This window comes from Sparus aurata, chromosome 4 (assembly GCF_900880675.1).
Source record: "Sparus aurata chromosome 4, fSpaAur1.1, whole genome shotgun sequence".
Classification (NCBI taxonomy): Eukaryota; Metazoa; Chordata; class Actinopteri; order Spariformes; family Sparidae; genus Sparus; species Sparus aurata.
Window position 1 is genome coordinate 3,836,037 of NC_044190.1, and position 27,644 is coordinate 3,863,680.

The window sequence follows — 27,644 nt, forward strand, 5'->3', positions numbered from 1 at the left end:
GTATGAGTGAGGTTTGACTTTGTGAAATTTCCGCATGGTTTTGTAATTTCTATTTTTTTTTACAGGTTCAAAAGTTGAGAGCTCAAATAATAATGTCCAGCCTTTACTGTCACTCATCTGAACGTATCTGTCTTGTTTAAGAAATTTAGCAACATGGTGATTAATTTGGGGATTCTGTTCTGTCTATGTGATGAGAGTGAGACCAATATTCTACCATGCTTTTTGCTTGTTTGTTCTCATTTTGGCTCAGACATCTGTATCCGCCTTCAGATGTCTGTCTCACCTCCTGCCTACAATCAGGTCGCTGTGATGCGTGTGCATACCATAGCAATCTTTGCATTGACACTTGAAATGAAAGGACCAAAATAGGACCCACAGACACACCGTGGAAAGGCAGAAGACAGAAATAACTTTAGATAAAATGTACTTGAACTCAAAACTCCGGACAACTCAGGGAAGGATGGCTGAACATGTGACGGTGTGGAGGTGATTTAAAGCTCAGTAAAGCTGTTGTTTTCATAGTGAACGCTGGCCTTCGGCTTTACAACCATTCTGTAAAGTCATTTAAACTATACAGGGTGAAGCCCTGAGACCCCAAAGCCTCCCAGACTATTGTTGGTGGATTTAACAAGAAAGGGCTTCTGTGAGTTCCCTCCAACACGAGAACACCAGCATATGTGTTTCATAACGTGGTCGGACTGGAATTGAAATATGTGGAGGATTTTGAGTTGGGTTTAAGGGTTTTAGAATATATTACTTTGTAGGTCAAGGTGAGAGTATGGCTAAAGGTCAAAGTAAAATACTCATCAAGGTCTTTGAACGTAGCCCAGTATGTTTTTGTAAGCGTTGGTCCCTTCAAGTGCAGTAATACGGCGGTGTTTTCCCCGTACAATGCAGCATTGTTAACACCTTGCTCAGCGTCACGCTCACAGAAGGTGTGTGCTTCCCCTCACACTGCAGCTTATTTGCACAGTTACACAGAGAAACAGACCGTCTCTGACAGAACCTTGTATTAAAGGCTTGTGAAATATATCCCAAAACACACATGACTTAAGAAAGTTTGCTTTTGGATATTATCCTTTAGTGGTTGCTCGTGGGAAAACGGAATTGCACAATGTCAGATCAACTGCCAAGCATCTGAGTCACGACTGTTTTTATTTCCTGCGAGGCACACACTCCCGCAACTTGACCACTGTGCTATGTGATATGCCACAGAAGCATTTGTCTGCAAGTTCAGACTGTCTTTCAACCATATTTGGCGATTTTGACGGAAGATGACGGTTAACACTCTACAGGACACGGTTCTTCATTTTCTGCTGTGCTGCACTTTACCCTGCAACAAGCACGCCTAATGGTTAATCTATTAGGGAAAGGACCTCAGTCGCTTACCATGTCTGCTCCGGTTTTTCATGGAGATGGGTGATAAGATAACCAGCGTATGAAGGCTTGAGATTGTCTGCTGGCTCTCTGTATCTCAAGCTGTGGGTCACACATGTGTATGTGTGTAGGTGTGTGTGTCTGTGTTGAGTGTGTGTGTGTGTGTCTGTGTTGAGTGTGTGTGTGTTTATTATTCCAAGCACACCTGCCATCACCGAGACAGAGGGCCCTTTATTACCAGAGCCCACACAATTCAACTGACAATTCCTGCTCCAAACAAACACACACATGCAAGCACACGCACGCACACACACACACACAGACACACACACACACACACACACACACATGCACACACACACACACAGACACACACACACACACACAGACACACACACACACACACACATGCACACACACACACACACAGACACACACACACACACACAGACACACACACACACAGACACACACACACACACACAGACACACACACACACACACACACACACACACACAGACACACACACACTCAACCAGTAACGTAGACGGTTGAGCAGAAGAGAGGAGCCAGGTGCTGAATCTAGCCATTTCCTCCTTTCTCTCCCATTAACCTCATTAAAGCAGAGTGCAAATACAGCTCAAAGTCATGTTGATTACAATTCTATTCACAAGACAAACTGCATTGGCAAGGTAACACCACATGTTTAAGATTAAGTAGAGATGTCCCTAACAGGGATACTGATCATTTAAATAACATACAGAGACATGGGAGGACACGTCTGGGCCTTCTGTCCTCTGTGTTTGGTTAACTTCAAGAGGACAATACCAGAATACCTGGGAAACCGTGTCGGGCCACATCTTGCAACACTGCCATAGAATCTGTGCCATAAAGTCAACTGTAATGTTTACCTTGTAACTTTGCAGCTCAGCTCACTATTCTTCATCTTAGCTCTGACAACAAGCTGTTCAATAGAAAACCACAAAACAGGCTTGTCATTTAATATTTGTAGTCAAGGGCTCAACAAGTTCTGACGCCATGGTAACAGGAAGTGTTGTGCACAGGGTGAACGGTTTGAGTGGCGCCAGCGATCTTCTTAAAGTGACCTGCTTTTGTCACTTTATTTTTCACAAGGGAAGTGATAATCTTAGAGGGAGGTCATGATGAGTTTCACGAGTTTCATTGTACGAATGCTTAGTCCAAATATCTCATCAGCACTTTAAAGTTAAATCTTTTACCATTAATGCTTCTCTTTACGTCTGCCTGCTTTATGGATCTCATACTTCTCTCAGTTGACTTCCCCAGGCAGTGCTTGTTTCTCTGGTGCTGCCAACAATACAGGTTTTTTTCTTCTTCTTCCAAGTCTCACAGTTCAAAGCCAACTGAAGATGAAGCTGCGGTCTGTGGTAACATCTGAGAGTGCCAGCTGCCTGTGGCATCGAAGGAGTGCAGTACTAACACCACCCTGCAAGCTGATGTCAGTGTCACAGAACAATGAGAATACAATACAATAAAATAATCGTGCAGAGGTTTTGCAGATAACCTAGTTGACATGTTCCTCGTGGGCAGACCCAGCGTGGGCTGACGGGTCTCTCAAAGTGTCTTAATGCATATATGTGCATATCTTGAATTGACTTGATTGAAGACCTGAATGGAACAAATGTCATCAAAGTAATGTTTGTTTTTGTTTGTTTGTTTTTGTTCTTTTGTGTGTGTGTGTGTGTGTGTGTGTGTGTGTGTGTGTGTGTGTGTGTGTGTGTGTGTTATATTGTTAAACGGTTATTTCATCATTAAAACCACCAGTGAGTGCGGTGACACGCTGAGGTGTGTCTGGTGTTGGGCTGGGGGGCTGCAGGTGGGCTCAGCCTCTCTGTTCTCCAGGCTGCTGCACCTTGCGGCTCTGCAGCGTCAAGCTGCACACAGATCATAGAGTCACACCAGGAAATAACATGCTTTTCAAAATAAGGTTGGAAAAAACATACTGCATTATTGTGACTGTAATCTAGCCCGCTTGAATTGGCTCAGTAGCTGGGTTTGTATTTTGGAATGAGATCCTTATTATACACTTTGGCTTTATAAGGAACTGACCTCTGCATTTTTGCAATGAACAGATGATTTATTTGTCTCTTGTATTCCGGGATATTCAAAGGAAAAATACAATTAAATAGAAAACGTAATAACACAGGTGATTTTCATTAACATTTCCAGGGAAATATGGAGACATGACACAGAGGAATGTAAGACATGAAAGGGAAACAAGCTTTCGTTGAACAAGCCGAGCATATCGTGACATATATTTAAAATAACACACTGTGAGTGAAATGATTGTGGGATTGTTTGAGTGCTGCGTTAGTTTGAGTGTTGTATTGTGAAAGTGACGGCCGGAAACAGCAGCTCCTCCTCTGCAGCTGTGCCCGCTGAGCGAACACTTTCCCCGGGCAGTGTCGGCTGCAGTCCTCCTCTCAGCACGGACACTCGCTCGTCCCACTTTCAGTTTGTATGTTTTTAAAGGTGTTGAACTGTCTCAAGTGTTTGGAAGACAGAGGTGAGAAATAACTTTGAAGAAAAACAAGTGAACACGAATTAAGTTTTCCTTCTGCCTCCGTTCAACCTGCGTCGGTGTGACCAGAAGGAGTCGTGCGTCCAAACCACGTTCGGCTACTTTTCCATTTGTCAGCGGGTCCAGTTCGTGTGAGCCAGCGGGTCAAAGTTCGGCCTGAAGGCTGTGAGCATCACAAAGCTTGAAGAAGAGACCAGAACATCGACTCCCCTCAAGAAGGCAACCCGAGGTAAGAGAAGCCAAAGAGTTATAATGCTGTCATTTAGATTTTAATTCAGCTTGTCTCATTTATTCAGCACGGCAATTAAAGCCGTTTGAACATGTAGAAATATTAAAATGGTATCATTGTTCAGTTACAAGTTCAATCTAATTTATGTTCTGTATAAATCGATATAGATGTTAATAATTGTATTTATTACGTATCCTGGTGAATAACGCGATATGAAGGTGAACATGGTTGTTATTAACTGAAGTACACACTGTTTAACCAGGTGGAAACTGACGGTGACTATATTGTTTTTTTGTATTACATGACCCATCTTATTTTTACATTAACTGCTCATTTATTTCGATAATTAAATTGTCCCCCTGTGTATTTTGGGTTTAGTATAATTGTTATTTACAGTGACTGAGTTGTGCCAGGCCCTGTGAATTGGTCTCACCTCTCACAGCTCTAGTTTGTGGTTTCCTGGCTGTGCCAAAGTGCAATCACAAGACTTCACTCTGCCAAAAAAAAAAAAACCCTCTAGTGAGAGTAGGTAACCTGGGTATTGCCCCACAATTAAACATCTGTGACACATGCCGATCAGAGAGGCGCTTGATGTTTTAAAGTGAAAGTGAACAAATGACTAAAAACGAGAAGGGCTTTTTTTCTAAACACTTCACCCCTTGGAATGCAAATTTTGCAGCCGATGTGTGACTCAGTGCAGGAACGCCTTCTCTTTTGTCCTGACTTAATTTTTCATAATGAGGAAAAGAAAGCCCCTGATGGCAGTCTGCACCCCCGTGACCCACACCTAAGGCCACACTTGGGGTTATATAGGCCCATTAATATGCTGGCCTTTGTCTGTGCATGTCTGTGTGTGTGTGTGTGTGTGTGTGTGTGTGTGTCTTGTTTTATTGATTTATTCATTGTCCCGAAGGAAATATCTGCAGCATTCCACCTGCTCCTCCAATTTCCTCACAGAGGACATCAGATAAAGGAACGCATACGCAGACATGCACACACCGTGCAGCCGTGGTGCTATCAGAAAGAATGCAAGGTCTTAAAACAAGTGTAGCCTAAGGAGCATTCCACATCGACCATATTACATCTAGTCTTCCACTTGGACGTGAAATGTGTCCGTGCAGCAGACTTTGATGCTTACTCCTGCTTTGACACAGCTGTGTGGGGTTTTATTTTCATGTTTGCTGCATCTGGTGCGAAGGAAAAAGTCCAAGTTGTCATGAATACTTTCAATAAGATGTAATGAATTTCAGTTTCAGCTGCTTTCTCAGTAGCTGTTCGGTACGTGCTTTAACGTTTCGTTTTCACACACAAGTCCTTAACTGCTTACACAAGATGCTGTAAATCAACATGTCAAACAGCAGCCATGGTGTGCCAGTTGCTTCTTGAAATGTGACTAACAAAAACAAACCCAAATCTTATCAGCAGCCATGTTGGCAGCAGTGCGTGACATTGTAGCGGAGCACAATCTCCCCACAGCAGCATCTAGTACAACAAGATTAATGTGGTCAGTGTGTTTCTTCAGGAGGTAAAGGGACTCTTCCTGACCTTTTCCTCAACATTACTATGTTGTTTTTACTCTACATAATACTTTTACGTTTTTCTTCTTTTGATTCTCTTTAAGAGATGGAAAATAAGCCAAACATTTTACATTTATAAAGTATGATTTTTCAAAGTGGTCTCCAGCCATTGTACCTTGCCTGTCATTCTGGCCGTGTGCTGTGCAGAAAGTAAGAGCTGTTTGTGTGTGTGTGTGTGTGTGTGTGTGTGTGTGTGTGTGTGTGTGTGTGTGTGTGTGTGTGTGTGCATACGCATGTCTTAAAACCACTAGCTTAAACAGACAGCCTCCAAACTGGCCAGTGATCTCTGACCCGTATTCAAGCTTGCTGTCACTTCAGCTCTAAGGCCTGACAACAAAGAGCAGCTTTTGTCCCTTGAAATCACTCTTGCACATTCTTTGCTCCCTCACGCTGCTTGTAGAGGTATTGGGGTAAATGCAAACTGAAACTCTTGCAGCGCAAAATCCAAACAGTGAATTCAGCCTGCAGTGTTAATGTGGGTGCAATGTGGGATGGAAAACTTGGTGTCAGACTTTGTTGTCAGCATACTCTAGAATGTGCTTGGCAATGACTCATTCCAAGAGAAAACTTAATTAGAAGTCACAAAAAATTTGGCAGTCAGATGCTCATATCTTAAAGAAGGGCAGGAAGTGGTATTTTCAGCGAACTTTACCGTACTGAAAACAGGTCCCATAAAGCACAAGATTTGAAGTTGAGATCTGAGATGCAGCTGACGCTGATAGAATTCACCTTTCGTTGTAAAATACCAGGCAGTAAAGCCAGCTGCAGCCATCAGTGTCAGAATTCCTACAGAAGATGTGATGCGCACAATGATGATTCAAAGTTTAAGGTGATTTATTTGTGATAATGAAATTAAAGTTTGGAACTCTGTGCCACAAATATAGAACATACAGTATGTACAGCTATTTAGGCTATCAACATATATAGGATACATGTATACATAAACATGTATATAGTACTATACCCAGGAAATTATTCAGTAGTGCATTTTTTAAATATGCATCTGGGACTTATTGAATGGCCAAAAGATGCCGTGGGCAGGGGTTGTCTCAAAGTCTCCTGCTCTTCATTAAAACCATGCTTTCTTCTCCAATACTGACAAATGTATTTTGCAATTGTGTATGTGTAAGAAAATGTGTTTCAGCAACAAAGCTAAAGACGTAACAGTTGAAAACTAAATGTAGCAATATTAATAATAAATTCGAAGGCATATTATATTTGATGTTAACCATCTTACTCGGGCATGTTTAAATGCTAATGTTTATTAGCATACTAAAACTCGTACTGAGCACAATATGTAGTTTTTCAGGTTTGTGCTACCAAACAAATTATCCCACAGAATAAAATTCCAGGTGATCTTAGGTCAGATGGTCACAAAAGTCATTAGCATTTATTTTTTGGGCACCATGGAAACCAAATGTCAACCCGATATCAGTCCATCCAATGGTTGTTGAGACATCTCTCCCCAAAAAACTAAAATGGTAAGCTTGAACTGGCATTGATGAAGAAGTCAGGGTATAAACTATAAGTCAGTTGTCCTCATCCTCTGACGACTGTGAATGTTTGTACGAGATTTTATGTAAGATTATCCAGTAGTTGGAGTTAAATTCCCACACCTCCATAAATCTTGAATGACTCAGACATTTAAATTGTCTGAAGTGGAGTTGATTCATTCCCGACTCTCTCTGTCCGTCACGCTTATCATCTGTCTGTGTCACACAGTGTTTTGGCTGCCATGCCATCGTGTGAGAGGCTAAACAAGACTTGTGAAGATGATTAATATCTGTGCGCTCTCCTCAGTCTGACAGTATGAGTCACACCCCTATATGATGGGAGATGGGAAGGCATGTGGTAAATTTTACTGGAAGAAACGAAGTGACACACCGGGAGGTTAGGGGGTTACGGGGGTTTTCTTGTTCACACTTATGTGGGTTGTAGGAGGATATGCTCGCATGCCTTCATAAATAAATGCGTATCATCCTACATGTGTGTAGGAGTGACGAGTGCATTGAAGCAACAAGTTTCAGGATGACTGTGGGCTCGGTACTGAAAAATTACAAATGTTTAGTTTATGGTATGTGAGCAGCGTTCCAGTGTGTATCTCGCACACACACACACACACACATATCTATTTATGCCAGTCTTTTGTCAATGCCTCTCACTCTGACACACACACGCACACACACACACACACACACACACACACACATATCTATTTATGCCAGTCTTTTGTCAATGCCTCTCACTCTGACACACACACACACACACACAATAGCTGGGAAGTGAAAGGAAAGAGGACATTCCTGGGCGCTGTGCAGGGACTGTGGGTGGGGGGCGTAAGAGATTGTAGAAAGTTTACATTTCATGCCAATTCTGAAATGAAACATGTAAAAGAGGAAGAGCGTAAAAGTGTGACATTGCAGAGACTTTTGCACACATTCACAGAAAGGCGTTGTGTTGTTGGATGGGACACTTTCACTCCCGCAAACATTTCTTGCAAACTGAGTTTTCCATTGCGTGTCAACACTTGTAGCGCTGTGTGTGGGTGGAATGACAGTAGTTTACTGTTTTCCTCAGTGCAACTAGAAGACTTCCTCATCAATAAACCTGATGAGTAACACCACCAGTGTGATGCTGGATGACTAGAATGTAGAGTTTTGTGTCATCATTTCAACCCAAAACAGAACGGACTAAATTGGTCTAAATTTAGCCAGTTTGTAGTTTTTTTAAATTGTTTGTAGCTATAACAAAACCTGATTGCTTTGTGAAAACATCCCATTTATTCATGTAGAAGGATTTTAAGATTAAGAAATCTGAGACAAAATTAAATGTATAACTATGTTATTATTTTTTTAGTGGCTTTTATTTCAATATAGATTGTGAAGTGTTATGGTGTATATGGTATTTTCAATTTGTAACAAATCAGCATGAGGGAGATGGACAATCTGTCAAAACTCCAGAATTAAAACACAACACTGTTACGTTTCAAAAAAACAAGTTCAAACAAATAAGAGCAACCACATCATTCATTCCAATGACTTTGAAGGCAACTTATCTATCCTTAAATATTCTAAATTATTAGTGCTGCTTCCGCCTTATTTAGGGACAAGCTAACATTATCGTGAGGCATTGGCATTTTACGAAGCCAGCATACTTAAACTGAGACCACACACATTTTTCAACTGTCAGGATGAGACTTTCATATGTCACTTAATATGAGGTAAATATCTCTTTACCATCAATTTGATGAGGTGTATTGATTGTTCTGATATTTAATGAACTGGATGAGCTTTCAATGTTATAATGTTATGGTTATATGAGTTCTTATTTAGTTTTTTTAATATCTATATGTCATGTTACGGCATACATGTAGTCCTTGTGTGTGTAGGCTGCATTACAATAAGGTACTGATAAACATGGTACTCGGTCAAAAACATTTTAATATTTGATATTGAGGCCCAGACTTTTGACATTTGCCTAGTGCTTTCGAGGAGATTTCAAAATGTTGAGATGTATATCATGTATGAAGAAATAATTGCCCAGCTTTAGCCAAAAATGATAAATAAATACATGAATAAAAATCGAGGCCAACCGAGGCAAGTTTATTTGTGTAGCACAATTCAGACACAAGTCAACTCAAAGTGTTTGACAGGGGCATTAAATTACATTAAAAGACATTAAAAATTGCATTTAAAATACATTAAAAAAGAAGTAGGAAGACATCAAGAAACGAAACATTGAAACAAGTTAGGAATATAAAACATAAGCTAAAATAGAATAGGTTTAAGAGAGACAATACTGAAAAATGAAAGTCGTAGTGCCGTTTAAAACCTTATAAATGCTTAAATGAAAGGCTGTGGCAAACAGAAAGGTCTTCAGCCTCGACTTAAAAGAGGTGAGAGTTGGAGCAGACCTGCTGTTTTCTGGGAGTTTGTTCCTGATATGTGGCACATAATAACTGAACACTGCTTCTCCACCTTTAGTTTTGACTCTAGGGACTGAAATCAAACCTGTACCTGTCTGGATGGTTCATAACATAGCAGCAGATCAGAAATGTATTTTGGCCCGAAACCATTCAGTGCCTTATAAACCAACAGCAGGACTTTGAAATCTGTTCCGTGGCAGACAGGAAGCCAGTGTAAAGATCTAACAACTGGAGTGATGTGATCTACTTTTTGTGCTTCTTGTTAGGACTCAATGCATGGACAAGTTTTACCAAATCTTTCTGACACATAAGTCCTCTTATTCTGGATATCCTCTTAATGTGATAGTAGGCTGACTTTGTATATATTAATATATTGCCAGATATATATGTATATATTTATATATAACATACTCTTAAATCTACTGTAACAGTAGAATAAATCCCTAACCCCCTCTACTAGACGTGGTAGGTTGGTCCTGGACTATGTGGGGGATGGTGCAACCACAGCAAGTTTCTGCATGTCCCAGCATAGTAGACCGATACCACATTTGTATGGTCATGACCATCATGGTGCATTCTGAATGTGTAATCTGTTGCTTTGTGTATCTACAGATGTGTATTGATCTACTTAGCAGCTGTGACGTGATATTGGACTGTTATGTTCACAGCCTTTAAAGCCCTTTAGCTTTGAATAATTTATATTTAAAATGCACAGGCAGTGTGTGACAAGCCTGCATATCCACACTGTCATCTTTTCAGAAACAAAGAGGATTGCTGTGCAGCTCCACGCACATGTTGAAGAACCAGGTTTAAAAGTCACAGGTTAAAACCACTACACTGCTCCACACCCCTCTCTGCACAAAAATGTGTGTGTGTGTGTAGTGTGTGTAGTGCATTAGTTTCCTATCGCTAAACCACTATGAAGTCACGCCTAAGCACCCCTTCCTCAAAACGTATAAAGCCACTGTTGAATTATAAGAAAGGGAAGTGTCAAAACCACAAAGAAACTCACAAAGTCATGTTGTCTGAAATATACAGAGGTTGCAGTTTCACAAGACCTTTGTACACTGTCTTTACGTATATATTTAGTGTAGTGTGTTGTTGTTTTTATGTAATAGAAACTCTATTTTGTTATATATTAATAGAATTACATTTTAGTTTTAACAGCACATTAACAGATAGATAAGACTACTTCAGTTCTTCCCCTTATACAGTCATATTTTGTAGCTCAGTTGGTCCAGCTTACTTAAAGACAGCTCAACACTCTTTTATTCTGGTTGATTTTGCCCCATTTAAGTCATGAATATGTATTAATGGAAACTATAAATAAATAAAACTATAGATATGCAATATTTCAGCAGGAGATGTAGAACAACTCTCACGCACAAAGGAATTAGTCAATGTGAAACAGAAAATTTAATGTGTGAAACCCAAGTTTGCAAGTACAGTATGTTTCACACTTTACAGCACCAGCAAGCAAGCGCTAAGATAGAGATTAAACATCATGCAATGACTACAAATGACACCCTTTATATGCCTTACCCTTCAGTGTTGTACAGAATGTATCCGTTGTAGACGAGGAACAAAAGTAAGATGTGTTATAGATTCGTTTCATTTTTGGAAGATAAATTATTGAATGTACTTAGTGATGAATTTAAATTGCGTAGACAACTGTTGAGTTTCAAAAAAACATTGAAAGGTAAAATAATTAAGGATTACAATGTAAAACGACTGAAATGTGAAATGAATAAGAAGAACAATTTAGAGTCAATTTTTGTTGTGTTTTCTTTTTCCTTCTTTGTATTATTGATATTCTGGGTTATTTTATGGATTGTACGGATTGTATGGTAATATTTTGTTAGTTGATTGCACATAATTTGAGTATTGTATATTGTAACCAAAATAAAACTATTCATTCATCATTCATGTGAAAGTAGTTCGGTCTTAACTAGGGTGTAATGATTTTCAGAAGAAATCTAATTGCGATTTTTCTGACCGATACTGAAATTTGATTTGCGATTTTTCAAGCTTGAGTTCAATATTCACTGTGTGATGGATTTAAAACATGTGATAGAGCATTTCCTAATTGATATATCATCAAAATATTAACTGATCTTTATTCTAATGTTCATTGCTGCTGGATCAAAGGACGCCATTTTTTTCACACCACAAACCACAGTTTTACTTGGGTTTCATGTGTTGTTGTTGGTAGGCGTGTATGCAGTTGCCTTTGGGCCATGTCTGATTGGTGAGCATGACTGTCAAACTAGGAGGGCGACATGAGTTTGTTAAACCATTGACACACGGGTCAGACGCACATCCTGCAGCAAAAATAATTGTCTTTATGAATCAAATTAGTCATAAAACAGAATCAATCCAAACAGCAAACTCAGAACTAAAACTATCAGACTTATTGAAGTCTAGTCAGTGTTTCCCACACATTCATGTATTTGTGGCAGACTACCACACTGCGGGTCACACACTGAAGACAGCACCCGTTAGTAAATAGCATGATGTTATATACTCCAATACAGTGGATGGCGGTGTGGTTTTTAGTTTGCTGGTAGAACCAACGAAGAAGAGGAGGACTATTTAACACAGTTGACTAGACTTAACTTACTTTGCAAAGTAACATCGTCGAGATCAAGCCCCCACAAAGAGCGCCAGGCTCGTCATGTGATGCACTGGGGACTTTTTCCCAAAAGCTAGCATTGTGAAAGACGCGTCTGTGAAACAGTAATAAATGCCTCACAACTACGGATTTCCTGCTCCAATCTGAAACAAAAGGATCGGGGCTGATGTGGGCATTTTACCACTGATCGGGATCAGCAATTTGAACGTGGACCCAAGGCCGATTTTTTTTTTTTTTTACGTCAGAGCACAATTTGTGGCAGAACTCGTTACTCTGGCAAACCTGTGGATAAAATGTCTGCAGTGGGAAAATGTGTTAAATTAGAAAGCAAAAGCAGTCCAACAGCGACATGTAACATCTGCAGTCCGACTGTTTCGTAAGGAGGTAACAAAAGAGCTGTATTTAATACTGCTCATTTGGTACGGTAAAATATTACAGAGAAGGTAATTGAATTAAATTAATCACTCTGGATAACCAGCTCATCTCCGTGGTAGAGAATCAGGGTTTTCTTTGTCATCTGGAGTTTTTGAATCCCCAGTGTGCCCTATCATCTCGTATTACATTACATTCATTCCACTTTTGAGTTACAGTGTGCCGGTATGCGCACTAGTTTGGTGGGTTTCATACAGCAGAGCATGTAAAACAGACATTCGAGGAGATGCTGAATGCTGTGAAATAGACGAGCAACGCGTCCACGTCATTTTATGTGACAACGTAAAGAATATGTAAAAAACAGTGGATGATATGGAGGTACCAAGCGTGGGCTGCGTCTCACACACACTCCAGCTGCTGTACACGAGTGTCTGCTGTCACAGTGCAGCGTCACACACTCACCTGCTAACACAAGGAAGGTGGAGGACAATGTTGGAATAGCATATGCAGAATAAGAAAGAGCCATATGAAAGTATAAACCTATACCTATATATAAACCTGATCAAGACATCGCTATCCACAACTCCTGTGAAATTACTCGTTTTACTGTCAGAACTTGGGCAATTCGGTCCAATAAAATTTAGAGAGTCTAGAAGAGCTGCCTGATTACATTTTATCCCCATCCAAGTTAGCGCAGCGTTAAACCGGAAGGTCGGTGGAAGTCTCGAGTGCGCTGGCTCTCTGCCCCCCCAGCTGGACGGCCACTGCCACAGTTCCAGTCTGATTCTGTGGGAAACACTGCGAGTGTAAACATTGGATCTTTAAAATGTGCAAATCACACCATTTTTTTTATAATAATGGACTGGAAAATAAAGCATAAATAAAAAAATAAACATAATGTTTAAAAAATGAAATGTCTGTGCCAAGATCCTGCCCAGGATGCAGCGCCTCTTATCCAAAGCACACACACTCACACAGACAGTTGGACATGTAGACTCCGCCCACCAACCCGAGGATTAGTGGACAACCCGCTGTACTTCCTGAGACACTGACAATGATCCATGAACACAGAGAAACACATTCTAAACATACACTGAAAATCTCATTAATAAGTGCAAGAATCATCTGTCTCGTTGTACCAGAATCAGGTGTAGCTTGTTGCTGTATTGCTCAAACATCCTTCCCTGTGTTTGTACGTTTATCAGTTGTGTGTTGCTGTGGGATTTTCCGAGGCTTAGGTCCTTCTCGAGTATCAGGTGTGTGTTTCGGTGAAAGTACTTATAAATAGCCACCTGACCCCCGAGGCTGTGCAGCTTAATATTCCTCTCTCTTTCTTTTTGTCTGTCTTTTTCGTTTTTGTTGCTGCCTTTCTGCTTTGTCTGTGGTTCAACAGGTTCCTGTTTGCCTTGTGATGTTGAGGGCAACCGCGACTGCTCTGTTTCCCCCTTCAAAATCAGTGTCTGCATGGTGTGGACAAGTTCTCATTGTCACCTATGCTTTGCAGTAATGCTGCACGGTCATAGATGCAGTGTTTATTTGTTGTATGTTAAATTGCAAGATGTAACCATGGGTGAATGCACCAGTGTATGGAAGGTGTTTTATCAAGTTAAGCTCAAAAGTCTGTGTGATGAAAACTGGGATGAGTCGGAATCTTTGGTAGAAATCGAAAATGACAGAAATCTGTGTGCGTATGTGACACATGTAAGACAGACAACCATCTGACAACCACATGATGCAAAGGTGGCTTTTTTCAGTGAGCAGTGACGTTGGAGAGACGGCCTCAACATCTGCAAACCACTCAAACGGGTTGCAACTTTTGACTCTCACAACGTCTACTTATTGTATGACTTCTTAACACTTTTACGACATTAATGGCAAACCAGTCCTTCTCAGGAAAGGCTGTTCCTTCAACCATCACTGCTCATTACTCACCAAGTTCCTATTTTATTCACTTCTAATACTAAATACTTGAATGTCTGCAGTGTATACTAATATCAAAAGTATTTGACTTACTGAGGCTGAAATCAGCTTGCTATATGGTAATGGAAAGACTAATTTTGTGTGTGTGTGTGTGTGTGTGTGTGTGTGTGTGTGCCAGTTAAAGGGGAAGACTGTGCCCATTGATAAGAGCACACAGAATGGTCCCTGTGTGTATTTTGAGCCTGAACTCATTTGTATTCATTGATAAGAGAATAATGATAACCAAACAGGCGGCTGGATAAGAATAGTATCATTAAAAAAACATGCTATGTCAAGTCTGTGCTACATCTAGGTATGGACTTTTTTGTTTTAAATGTTTGTGTTTCACTGAAATTTGCCTATTAAGGCAGCAAGTGAGCTACGAGCACTAAGAGCAAATGCACACAATGCATTTTCATTCAGTCTTCCATTTTATCAGATGGTGGTTTCAGTGGTTCTTTAATTTGCGACAGACAGTTCTCCCTGCCTATCCAGAAGTTAACTTAAGAATTGTTCCTCTTACAACTATAATTTCTGTCTTTGTTTCTTTATAGTTACCAATGGAGCTCCGACTGACTGTAAATCTGAGGACTGTGTTCATCTTGATCAGCCTCCTCTCCTCAGGTGAGATTTCCACACTGGGGAAAAAAGCCTCTTTTAGCCTCATATTCATTCTCAGCACTATGTTGCCGAACTCTGCAACTCCATCGTGCCTGCATCTGTATGTGGTATGTCATGTGTTGGGATATTCAAGAGATAATCAAAAAACAACACGTGATAGAAACTTCACCACATGTTTCCTCTGTGGGGAAGATGATCTGATCAGATGTTTGAGCCTATACTTCGTACATTTAGCATGTTTGTGAAGAAAACACAGTGACGTTAAACTGCTATTACTTCTCTGTCTGTAAACTTATGGTGCAAATAAGTTGAATTAATTCGTCCTCATAATATGTTATGTTATGCTCAGTAAGTCTGGAGCAGAGGCAGGATGTTTTGGCTTCAGTGAGGATCAGTACGACTGTGAGGTTGTGATGTTCAGTTCCTCACACTGAAACATCAGTGTTGCACACGCTCATACATCGTTTAGGTTGCAAGATTAATTCTGCACTTGTAATTGAAATGTGCGTGAAGCACAGTGGTGAACTGGTGTAAGCAAATCCACACAAAGCTCTTAAATCACACAAACCGATGTATTCATATTTGGTTCTTTAATGTTCACTGTATGTTATTTGAAAACTCTCTCTGCTAATTAGCTTTGCATTTTTACATACAATACACGTCGAGGTGGCTGTGATTGGACAGGTTACATTTTATAGTGTATTGCAGTTTAGAGCTCATTCAGTTTATGTACCACCATGACAATGAGACTTGGAACTGTTGTGTTCCTATATTGTCATCAGTTATTTTTGAATAGATGAATCCAAACTGAACTTTTCTTTTTACTTTCTTGAGTGTTAAATCTGACTGTTATGACCCGATTGTTAGAATTTGTGCATCATTTATATTGAAATTTGAACAACAAATTAGATTTTTCACATTTTCATGTAAGAACCTCATGTAAATAAAGTTTCTACAGTTATTTCACAGGTCCAACATCTTACTTTGAGCTCATTAGTATTTTTTTGCGAAAATCAAATATTTCTTATCTATTCATTTTTAAAATAACACGGTCAAAATTGTATGAAAAACATTTTTTATGGTGACTGTGTTTTGTTGTGTGAGCTCATCTGTTTCTCAGTGAGTTTATGTGTGAAACTGCAATGATGTGACAGTATTACATTGACAGTCTTACAAAGACAAGCAAGAAAAGCAATTTAAATGTTTCTACTTGTGTCTCTTTCAGGTTCAAGTGAAAATGACCCGGACATGAACTTCTGTGGCACCTGGCACCACGGCAAAGGCTCCCTGAGCCTCAATGTCAACCTGTCCACAGGCTGTAAAGGGATTTCAGTCTCAGCCAATGAGAGCTCTCTGTCCATTGATGGAGAGATCACAGCCAAATGCAAACGGTCTGAAGTGATTCCCCTCAAGCAGTTTGGACTTGATCCTTCAAAAGATAGTAACTTCTGTCTGTACTGGGAGCCGCTGCTGGACCAGTTGAAGCTGCAGGTAAATCAGAAACAGGAGGAAGGAGGCGAGATGAGGGTTTAATGAGCAGTGTGGGTCCAGGCAGCAGGTCATCACACATCTAAACACTACTACAACTTCACCTGTCATTCTTCAGTCTGGTGCAATAACATGAAAGTACTGAAAAGACAATTACAGGGTTTGCCTCAGATGACAAGTAATCATCAGTCTACAAAGTAGGTGTAGGTGTGAAAACAAAACTAGGATCCTTTTTTTGGTATCTACAATATTAGTTCTGAAAGTGAAATAGTGAGCTGTTAAAACACACTACTAATGTGTGTGTGTGTGTGTGTGTGTGTGTGTGTGTGTGTGTGTGTGTGTGTGTGTGTGAAATATGTAAGACTCAGACTTTATAACACAGGAGCTTCAAGGCAGTCCAAATTAAAGAGCTTAATGTTTTCTTATTTCGTTGTACAGGTGAATGGAAAGAACCTCACTCTGTGCTGGCCTGCCAGCCTACAGGACTCCTGCTGCACAGACCTGTCTAATGGTGCAAACAAAAAGACATCAACCTATGGCATCTTCAATGGAACGGTCAAAAGTGATCCGCTCAGCCCTGCTACACGGACAGGCTACAGTTTCAATGGAAGACAAATCGACTGCAGTAAGAGAGAATGGATGTTGTCTGCACATCTGTGAATGGAATATGTTCAGCAAGAGAAACGTTGTTGATTAACCTAGATTAAAGATGTTGTGTATTATATTCTGCTTCAGTCAGTCCAGTCAGATTTTCCACATTGATTGTTAACATTTCCTTTTTTCGCAGTCAAACACACAACATAAAGATAAGGATAACCTTCAAAATAAAAGCCTCAAAACTAACTTAGAACCAATCAACAATCCAAATATGATCCAAACAGACTTAAGAATCAGATTGTTATTAAGGTGTCGGAGTTTAGAGTTTGTATTTATAATGGTTGTTCTGACATTTGTTTTTCTTTTTCAGAAATGTTATGTGATCAAGTGAACAAGGGAATCACCAAAGTCAAAATGTAATTTCCTCTCTCTTTTTATTCAAATGTGACAGCTTTATAATATATCAGGGTGGCAGTAACAAATGTCACCTTGCTTTTAGATTTTACAACTTAATATTGTGTTAATGTTTGGTGTGTGTGTCTCTGTGTTCAGGTCCGAGGATGTCTGGATTGTTGAGCATCCCTGTGCTCGCAGCTTCGAGATGGAGATGAAGGAGGATTTCCAAGGCTTCAATGTCACATCAAATGTAAGACACACACAAAGGAAGAGCTACAACTTGTTGACATTAAAGGGATAACGCAATATTCATGTAAGATACGAAAGAAAATCTCATCACCAGGTCCATTAAGTAGCCGTTGTGGAGATTTCTGAACGTTCAGGATGAAGTGATGAAGTTTGTCATAGAACTGAAGATGCTCAAATTAAGATTTTCCTCAGCAAACTACAGACTTCTCTCAAAAGCTGAGGTTCAAGGTACATCCTTGAGCTTTGAATCTAGAGCCGAGAAAACAATCTCCATTATAATTACAACCACACTGGTTCTGTCTTAGTTACATTTTTTCACTGCATACTCAAAATATAAGGCACATTTCCTCTTTCACACAAACAGAAGCAGAAATAAAGGAGTTCGTGCCTGTTTCCAACTTTGGAACAAAGGGGAAGCTTCTTCAGCACGCATGAAACAAGATCAAAATCATTCATAAGACAGAGTATTTTTACTTAATCACTTCATAACTGTATCCTATTCTTGCAACTAGTTTCATATAAGGAGTTCACATGTTTAGTTCAATGGCAGCGATGGGTAGAAAGTCACTCACTCAGTTCACATACAATGTAATCTGTTGATTCACAAATACACTGACGGTCTGTTTTCCTCACAGCAGTGGACAGAAGACACTGCACTGACTTACAGACTACTCTGCAGCTCAGCTCAGCTGGCTGCTTCACTCCTGTGACTGTGTGCGTCCATTTATAATCAGGGCACTTTATAGCAGGTTTTTAACTCAATGAATGAGCAACTGTCTTAGCATTTTCACTCATGTTAAGGGTGGTAGTGATTTAGTAAAGAAAATAGGTGTGAGGTTAGCCACATGAAAGTGAGTGACAGCAGCACTTTACTGACAAGTAGAGGACGGATTGTGAAAGCTGACTTTATTCCAATCTTAACAATCTTAAAATAGGACCATTTGTGTGAGAACCCAGCAATCCGCATGCACGTCTTCTAATTACAGCTGTGGACATCATGGGGGTGTGATGCATGCTCACTATACTATATGGTGAGCTGGGTTATGGCTGGTGGTTCCCCTGTTCATCTGTCTCATATTTATACTAAATGTGAATAAACCAGGCCCTGTTGTTCCATCTCTAACCAGACAATGCTGTGCTGCTTTTCTCTGTTTTCAGATCACTCAGGGTGTTTCTGCAGAGTCCACTATCACAGTCCAGATCCCCCCTGTTCTAAAAAGACCGAGTAAGACCAGCAAAGTAGTCTGCACTTTCTTCAAAAATGACTCCCTGTTCCAGGTGAGGCTCTGCCCCCCTCCACACTTCAGCTTGATACACAATAAACTATTTGTACTGATGTGGGAATGCTAAAAGATTGACTCTTGTTCTTCTGTGTATAAAATGCGTTATTATATGAGGGGACAGGTAAAGATGTGTGTGTGTGTGTGTGTGTGTGTGTGTGTGTGTGTGTGTGTGTGTGTGTGTGTCTTCCAGGAGGGTCACGAGGAGGGCAGGATTCTTGATGACGTCGTGGAAATTACTGTGGAGAACGAGGTCATCGCTGATCTGTCTCAGCCAATTAAGATTGTTTTTAACCATGATGTCCTACCTGTAAGTTTGTGTTCGTCTTGTGATCTAATGTCTCTATCAGTGTGATCAGTGCTCTTACAACCATGTTTTACAAATATGGACATTAAATCTGCTAAACACTAGATAAAAGTCTTCAATCCAAAATAGAATGTAACAAGTATTTGATGCTGCATATAGTCAGTTGCATTATTTGGTTTACTAAACAAAGCACAAAAAGTAAGGACATTTGTGTTTGGCAGATTATTTCTTTGATGTAAAAATGCTTCTTGGCAATAAATCTTATTCCTTGGAAAACTGTTTGTTTCCATTTTAAATGGTTGTAAGGAACATGCATTAGTGGGATGAGTTGCAGAGCTGAGGATGAATCTTCTCTGCCAAACAGATTATTCTGCTATTGAGTCTTGTTTGGTGTTGATTGGTTGATTGGATGATTGAATTCTGAAGAAACAAGACATATTGGCAATTTTACAATGTATTAATTTAACAAACAGGAGCCTCAGTAGTGTGTGGAAGAACCGTACACAGCCACAACAGCCTGGTACATCCTCCTCCTCATGCCGGCCACCAGCCTGGTGACACACTGCTGTGGGATGTCATCCCATTCTCCAACCGGCATTAGTCACAAGTCAGCCTGTGGTTGTGTTGGTCACTCTGGCATGAGCAGCACGCCCAAACTGAAAGTGTTCAGTGGTGTTGAGGTCAGGACTGCTGCAGGCCAGTCCATCCTCTCAGCTCCCAAATTCTGGAGGTAATCTCTGAGAAACCCCACACAAGTTTTCATGGGCACAACCCACATACTCATCTCTGCGGCTCTTCCAACAAATGCATGTTCCTTACAAATATGGCACCATTTAAAAAATAATAAACAGGGTTTCTAATGGTATAAGATTTATTGCCCAGAAGGATTGTTACAACAAATAAATAATCTACCAAACACAAATGTCCTTACTTTTTGTGCTGTTACGGCAATAAACTGGATTTCTTGGTCCAGGTCTTGCTCACTGTGAACGGTGTCCACAGGAATATATTGCTCTAAGAAAAGTAGAGTTTGGTGTTTGTTGTGTACTGGTGCAGAACCCAGATTATTCCCTCAAACTGAAACACAACTGAAGCAAATGTTCTGTCGTAACAATGAACGTCAGTGAACACCCAAACTTCTCCAATATGGTTTGACCTTTTGATTCTATCAGTGTGATCAGTGTTCACTTATATTTTCTACATCTTTACATTCAAATGTTATTATTTAATGAGTTTTAAAAACACTGTGGAATCTGTGGAAAACTAGAGAAATGTCTGACTGTCTGACAGTGTTTGTTGCTACAAACAGTCAATTTAATTATTTGGTTCTCCAATTATGGGAATATATGTGTTATTCTTGCTCACTGTTTAATGATGTCACTGGCATATATTGCGTTATTATAAATATAACAGTATGAAAATTAGAGCTATATTTTTTTCCAGAAATGTTTGAGTTCATTAAAAAGAGAAAGACGGCTGACGCAAATGTTTTGTTGTGACTGTAGCGTGTGAGATGTACGTGTCAGTGAACACACACACGTCTCGAATGTGGTTGGCTGCGGCTGCTGTTACACAAACAGCAAGCTCCCTGCCAGTTCCATGACGTCTGGTTCAGACTGTCTACTTCTGCACAGAGGACACATAGAAACCACTTGAAGGTTTCTCTTCTTACCTCAAATCTGATGAAAACAGACAGTGCTGTTTGTTCGCTCAGGACAGTCTATTGTTCCTCTCTTTAACACACACAAGCCAACAAACCCTCCGTTCAGATCAGTTATACCTGATCTCTGATAGTATTACAGAGACTTGAACTCTCTGTGGCATGCAGGATGGAGATTATAAATGTAAATGTCAGTTGCTACTGATTCAGTTGATGTACCTGAAATGATTACCACTCACATCTCTCCCTCCTTCGTTTTTTCAGAAAACGCATTCAAGGAAATGTGTTTCATGGGACACCAGGAAAGGTTAGAACCCTTAAAAACATGTGTTTGTACTTTACAATATATCTGTATCTCCCTGTGTGTTTGTTGTAACTCCTTGTGATATTAAATAAGTATTTCTTTTTGCAGATCCGTCACAGGTCAATTGGTTGGTGGATGGATGTGAGACACATCAGACAGGTGTAACCCAGACAGAGTGCCACTGTAACCACCTGACTTATTTCTCTATTCTAGTGGTGAGACATGCAGCAGATCCACTGCTCTTTTCTCTTTTTCTACTCAACATTGTTAATGTTAAAGACCATAAAATCAATCAACAAAAATCTATTTATACATGAGTTAACACATATAGACACTAGCAGACATATGCATAAAAAAAGTTACAACTCACATTGTTGGTGTGTGTTGCTCTGCTCAATGCTCTGTGTCCCCGACAGCAACTGGAGCCTCGGCCAGTCTGCCACCTTCTGGCACTGACCGCCATTACATCTCTGGGCTGTGCTTTGTCTGTCTTCAGCTGTGTCACTCTCATCATTTGTCTCTGTAGGAAGAGGTAATACTATTATTTGATGGCTTCTATGGTTAATCAAAAAATATATATTTGTAATTATTAAGTAACCCTCTGATTTGTATTCCACTCTCCCTCCAGCAGACGGTCTAAGGAGCAGTCCATACCGATCCACCTGGGCTTAGCTGTCTCTCTTATCTTCCTCAATGGGCTCTTCTTCTTTACTGGGGTTCTGGCCAATGTGGGAGGGGAGAGTGTGTGTTCCTGGGTGGGAGCGGTCCTGCACTACGCTCTGCTCAGCTCCTTTGCCTGGATGGGCATCGAAGTTTTCCACACCTTCTGGTTGGTCTACGTGGTTTTCAGTCCCTCCCCAAAGGCCTATGTGTGGAACCTGGTCGGCTTCGGTGAGTTAGTCAAGTAACATTTCCTAAAAGAACCCTCCTTTACTGTACATTTAGGTAAAGGTGATATTGAAGCGTGACCTTTATAACTTTTTTCCAGTTCTTCCTGCTGTTCCTATAATCATCCTGGTTGCAGTCGGTGACATTTATGGAGTGAGGGAGGTGCTGCCATGTGAGGAACCATCCAACCCTTATCTGATGTAAGTGACTTTGTTTGTATATGAAGATATTTGCTTGGGATAAACATATGAGCTGATGCCTGGAGAGTGTACAAATAAAAGCAAGCTCAGTTAATCACATGTGGGGCTGGCTTTGACATACACATTTGCTGGTTTGGCTTGACTTGACTTACTTCGACCTGGCCAAGGTCAGCCCAATGTGGCAAGGGTTTGTTGTTGGTAGCAATGTTGTTATGTGGATGGCATACGACAGGGCTGCCCACTGTGTCTTTAACTAGTGATGCGCGTGTCTCGATTGACATTTAAACGCAGTGGTTTGACCCATGTGGTCAAAGGAGAGACTGAATATACTTCTCCTTCCTGTGTTTGCTGTTGAAGATCAGCGCTAACAAAGCTCCACTAGTTCATTAATAAACACATGTAATTGCCTAAAACTTATCTCCCTTAGTTTCTTTACAAAGAAGCATAATTGGAAAGTTGGGTTTCATTGGCAGTAACTGAAAACAACAAACCCCAGAGGTTCAGTTCCAACTACAAAAGTAATGGCCACAACCTTCTTGGGTCCGGCACACTTGGCCGCTCTCTGGAGAAGGTCCACATGCACTTAGCTCAGCACTGTTACACTGGTCATAGAAACACAAGTGACACATACGGCCACAGAGTGCCAATTGAAAAGCCACACAATTCACACACACAGTACACAAGTGGTGTAATGTCAGTTTTAGTAAACTTGGCTTCTTATTTGTCTTCCTCAGGTTGATTTGCTTTCCATTCTCAGAATGTATTTGTTGTTTCCAGGTGCTGGATGAATGGCACCCCCAAGGCCTTGCTGGCCCACTATTTCACCAACATGACAACCCTGGCCGTCCTGGTGTGCTCGGGCATTGTGATGCTCCTCCTTGTCTACAGACAGATCCGCACCAGGGATGAATGGAGGCAGAACCGTGTGGCTTTTTTCAGCATCTGGGGTCTCAGCTGTCTCTTTGGGACAACCTGGGGTCTGACCTTCCTGGACTATGGACCTCTCTCTGATGTCATTCTCTTCCTGTCCTGCATCCTCAACTCTTTTCAAGGTCAGTGCTTGGCATACACTGTGTCAGTTCAACACAGTCATACAGTAGAACTTATTCATTCCAGATGTTATACATGGAGTTTAGATTGTGTTTATACTCAGCTTTGGATGCATGAGGAGATTGCTTGTTTTATTACAACAAGAGACTTGCAAGTTGTTACAAGAGTTCATTTTGCATTACTGTCACCTAGACAAATATACTGATCCAACGGGGGAAAAGACCACACATGAACCATGACAAGCTACATGTTTGTGTAGTTTTATTGCATTAATTCAACAGTCACAGAAGGTCTGACTATATTTAGTGAGTCTTTGGACAGGCCTATTTTCATTGTTGCCTCAGAGATTGATGACTGTGTGTGTGGAGCCGGTGGTCCATTGTATCAGTATGGGAATGAGACAATGGCCATGGTTATCAAGGCCTGCTGTTGCTGGTGCCTGTCAGAATAAAAGCTGTTTCCTCTCACATGTTTTGATTTAGGTCCAACAATTAAACGTATTAACCCCGTTATTGCTGCACATTAGTAGTTCACTAGGATCATCTGTACCAACATGATATGATGTATTTGAGACCTGTCTTGACCTACCTTGAATTAATGTCCACCCTCCACTTACTTCATAGACTTTTGGCCCAGTGACCCGGAAAATCAGAGAAAACATGAATGATTGAATCATGGTTCTACTCTCTTCCCCCAGGCTTCTTTTTGATGTTGCGGTACTTCATGCTGGACTGGATGAGGAAACAGGCTGGTGGCTCTGCTTTGGGCAGCAGCAGCACCGGATCCACCAGACAACACATGCTACAGGCCCAGGAGAAGAGTTAGAGGGACTTACATTTGTGACAGAGTAAAACAGTCATCTCATCAGTGTGAATGATTAAATGTATATGATCAATGTCCCCCCGCTGACTGTGACACTGTAGATTCAGTGTAGACAGTGTCCTCAGTTCTGCCATCAGCTGTGGTAACTGCTGGCAACAGTGACAAATTACTACTGAAGAGTGACTCCAAAAAAGGTGTGACTGAGCTCTCCACATCCTTCACCGTCACTCTCCTGGTGACAGACCAGCTGGGTTGGTAAACACAAGCACGCTAAGTGAAATTCATAGATATCACTGGTTTAAAAACGTACCTTCAGTCAGTTATTTTTTGGTCCTGGTCAGACCCGATACCTGCTTCGCTGATTTAAGTTTAAGTTGTGCTAATTCAGTCAGAACTTCTACCACGAGACAGCCTGTCAGCACAGTCGTATCATGTTAAATGGGTTTGATCATTCCTGTGAGAGCGAACTGTGTTCATTAATCGTCTCCAGAGTTCCCAAGTTCGATTTTGGTCAGATGCATTTTGCAATACGGCATTTTTGTTAAATTAGAACTACAGAAGGCAGTCGTGGGTACAAAGCATATGACTGGAGATGAAGTTGTTGTCAGTAACACCTAACTCCACTTTGCAGTCAGACAGGTTGGATTTTCTTCTCCGGGACAGTGGAGAAGAAATGACACCTTCACTCAGGAACTCAGGATACAGGCCCGGAGCCTGTTCATTCAGAATATCTAGACTGGGTCTAGTTACAGAAGGGATTTAATTTAATTTTATTTTTTTTTAAGTTTTAAATTGTAAAGTAGAGATAAAGTTATGTTTTATTTCAAAACATGGGGAAGTCTACTGTGATGATTGCAGTCTGCTGCACTGTGATTCCATTGTATTGTCTGTACAGAAGAACTATATTATTCTCAACATTATTGAAGCTCTCCTTGAACCGTAGATAAGCTTTATATATTTGTAAGTTTGTACTGTCTTAGCATTTTTTTCAGCTGAGTTTAAGTTTCAAAGGTAAACTATGCAGGATTTTCCTTACAAACAATGTATAGACCAAAGTTTTCCCCTTCAGTATCACCTATAAACCCAACAGGTCTTTGTGTCTGATTGACAGGAGCTGTGGCTGAGACTCACACATGCAGAGCAGAGAGGCAAACAGTGGACGTGCAGTTCAGCTGAATCCTCATAAAATCCAGTGGGTTGTTTGGAGGTGTTGCCGTGTTTATTTTTGCTGTGAACAAATCTTAAAATAATGTGTGAACCCTCTAACCCTCTCACTTTGGTTTGCTGGACTGCCGCTGCTCTCTTTCGCTCTCTGACGCTCCCAGTGATCCAGAGAGAACGGGAAAACTTTAAATTGTGTTTTTACAAACTGAAACCAACAAATCCTGCATAGCATGCATGTAATTTAGCACTTTAGAGGTTGTTTTTTTTTTTCAAAATGACTTAGATCCTCACTGAGTCGTCGTTTCTACTGCTGTAATACTCATCAGAACAGATTTATACAGTACATGTGCATTGTAAAATAAAAGGCTGAATATTTTATAATAAACTTGCGGATGAGTCCTTTTTTTCTAGATTGTGTTCAGATCTACATTCAAAAAACAAAGACAAACATACAATATAATAGTTATCAGGCCTCCATCTTCAGAAATGTATTAGTTACTCTAAAGGGAACTAAACTTTACCATTTCTTTAATCTGCCACAAAAGTGAGTTTTTAGATGCTGTGATATTTGCACTTTGTTTTATTTTCTAACGTGAGATTTTATGTCACTTAAATCATTGTGTGTTTTTGAATAGTTTGTAGAGTTTATTATCTAACCGTCGTGTGTCGACATGTGAGTGTGCAAAGCAAGCACATTGGAGGCTTGTTGTTTTCCTGCTCAGTTGTCCCTCCTCCTTATCTTTGCCTGAGTTTCCTCCCTGGAGGTTTTAGATTTGTTGTGCTCTTGACAAACATACCGCTTGTTTGTCTGCCACTGTGTGTGCCTACAGTTTATTTTTGCAGAATCATGAAACTTGGAGCTGTCTTGGAAGAAGCAGATTCATCAGGGAAGCTTAAAACAGCCTTTCTTTTTTTATTTTTACCCTCTCACTACACATGACCTTTATCTACATGGCCAGTAAAACAGACATGGCAGGCTAAAGTGTGATAAAGAGGACTCAAACCAGACCCAGAGGTGCACTGTAAGATATCTCCTCCTCAGATGAGGGTTTGACAATTGCTTCTATTTATTCTGTTTTACTTTATCAATGGTGCTGTGACTTCTTTCTTGTGACAAATGTACTTATTGTCAGTCACTTTGGATAAAAGCGTCTGCTAAACGCCCTAAATGTAAATGTAAATGTAATGTAAATACATGGAGGACCACACTGGAGAAAGAAGTCTTCCCTGTGTCTTCCTGTGGATTTGTTTTTCCTCTGTAAAGACCGTGTCTCATTATCTTCCACTACTTGTCGGTGTACACATTGAACTAAGATGGCTAACTAGCACTACCCTCCAGCACATCCCTGCTCTTTACCCATCACACATTCAGCTGATAACTATGTGTCTGGTGCGGTTCTGTACTTCATGGACCCGTGCCAGCTCATTGTGTCAGTGGTGTGCTCTGAAGAAAATGCAGTTTTTCTGGGTGTGTGAAGCAGTTTGACCATCTCTTACATCTCACCAGCTTGTCAGTGTCAGGCAGGGCCCGTCCTCTGAACCTCACGCTCATGGCAGGACGGCTCTAATTACATGTCTGCTCTTCACACGGGAGCAGCATCAGGCTCAGTGGAGACTGAGAGCCGGCTCCAGGCATCAGCCAACTAAGCAGCTGCTTTGCCAAGAAACATTAATAATTCAATAATAATTTAAGACACGATGATTCTGATTTCATGATCAATACACCTGCCTACACCTGCTGTATCTGCCAGCATTTGAGTCATGCACATAAACTAGACACCTCGCGTGCAGAGACAAAGCAAGTACGGATTACTGAGGGAGCCTGAAGGACCCAAGAGGTCAAGAGGCCCTGAAGCCCAGGTCCATGCATGAAGCCATTTGCACCCACCCTGCTGAAAAAAACAGCATAGCCCTGCACCAAAACACAACATATGCATATGTTGTGTTTTGGTGCTGGTCTATGCTGTTTTTCCTGCTTGTCTAGGC

At 40.7% G+C, this 27,644-nt stretch overlaps 1 protein-coding gene across 2 annotated transcripts; it reads left to right on the forward strand.

Moving 5' to 3' along the window:
- The first annotated feature begins 3,795 nt into the window (after nt 1–3,795).
- Nucleotides 3,796–26,043, forward strand: adgrg1 (adhesion G protein-coupled receptor G1). Of its 2 annotated transcripts, none has more exons than XM_030415412.1 (15): nt 3,796–4,167; nt 15,187–15,256; nt 16,479–16,744; nt 17,180–17,366; nt 17,709–17,754; nt 17,891–17,984; nt 19,142–19,261; nt 19,457–19,573; nt 21,495–21,537; nt 21,643–21,749; nt 21,951–22,066; nt 22,163–22,425; nt 22,523–22,622; nt 23,400–23,674; nt 24,370–26,043. In XM_030415412.1, exons 2-15 carry the CDS (start codon nt 15,193–15,195, stop codon nt 24,495–24,497), a joined length of 1,926 nt encoding a protein of 641 aa, XP_030271272.1. In that variant the 5' UTR covers nt 3,796–4,167; nt 15,187–15,192; the 3' UTR covers nt 24,498–26,043. The 2 variants fall into 2 exon arrangements, with proteins under 2 accessions (XP_030271272.1, XP_030271274.1); XM_030415414.1 differs by having other exon boundaries at nt 22,166–22,425.
- Nucleotides 26,044–27,644: the final 1,601 nt, after the last annotated feature.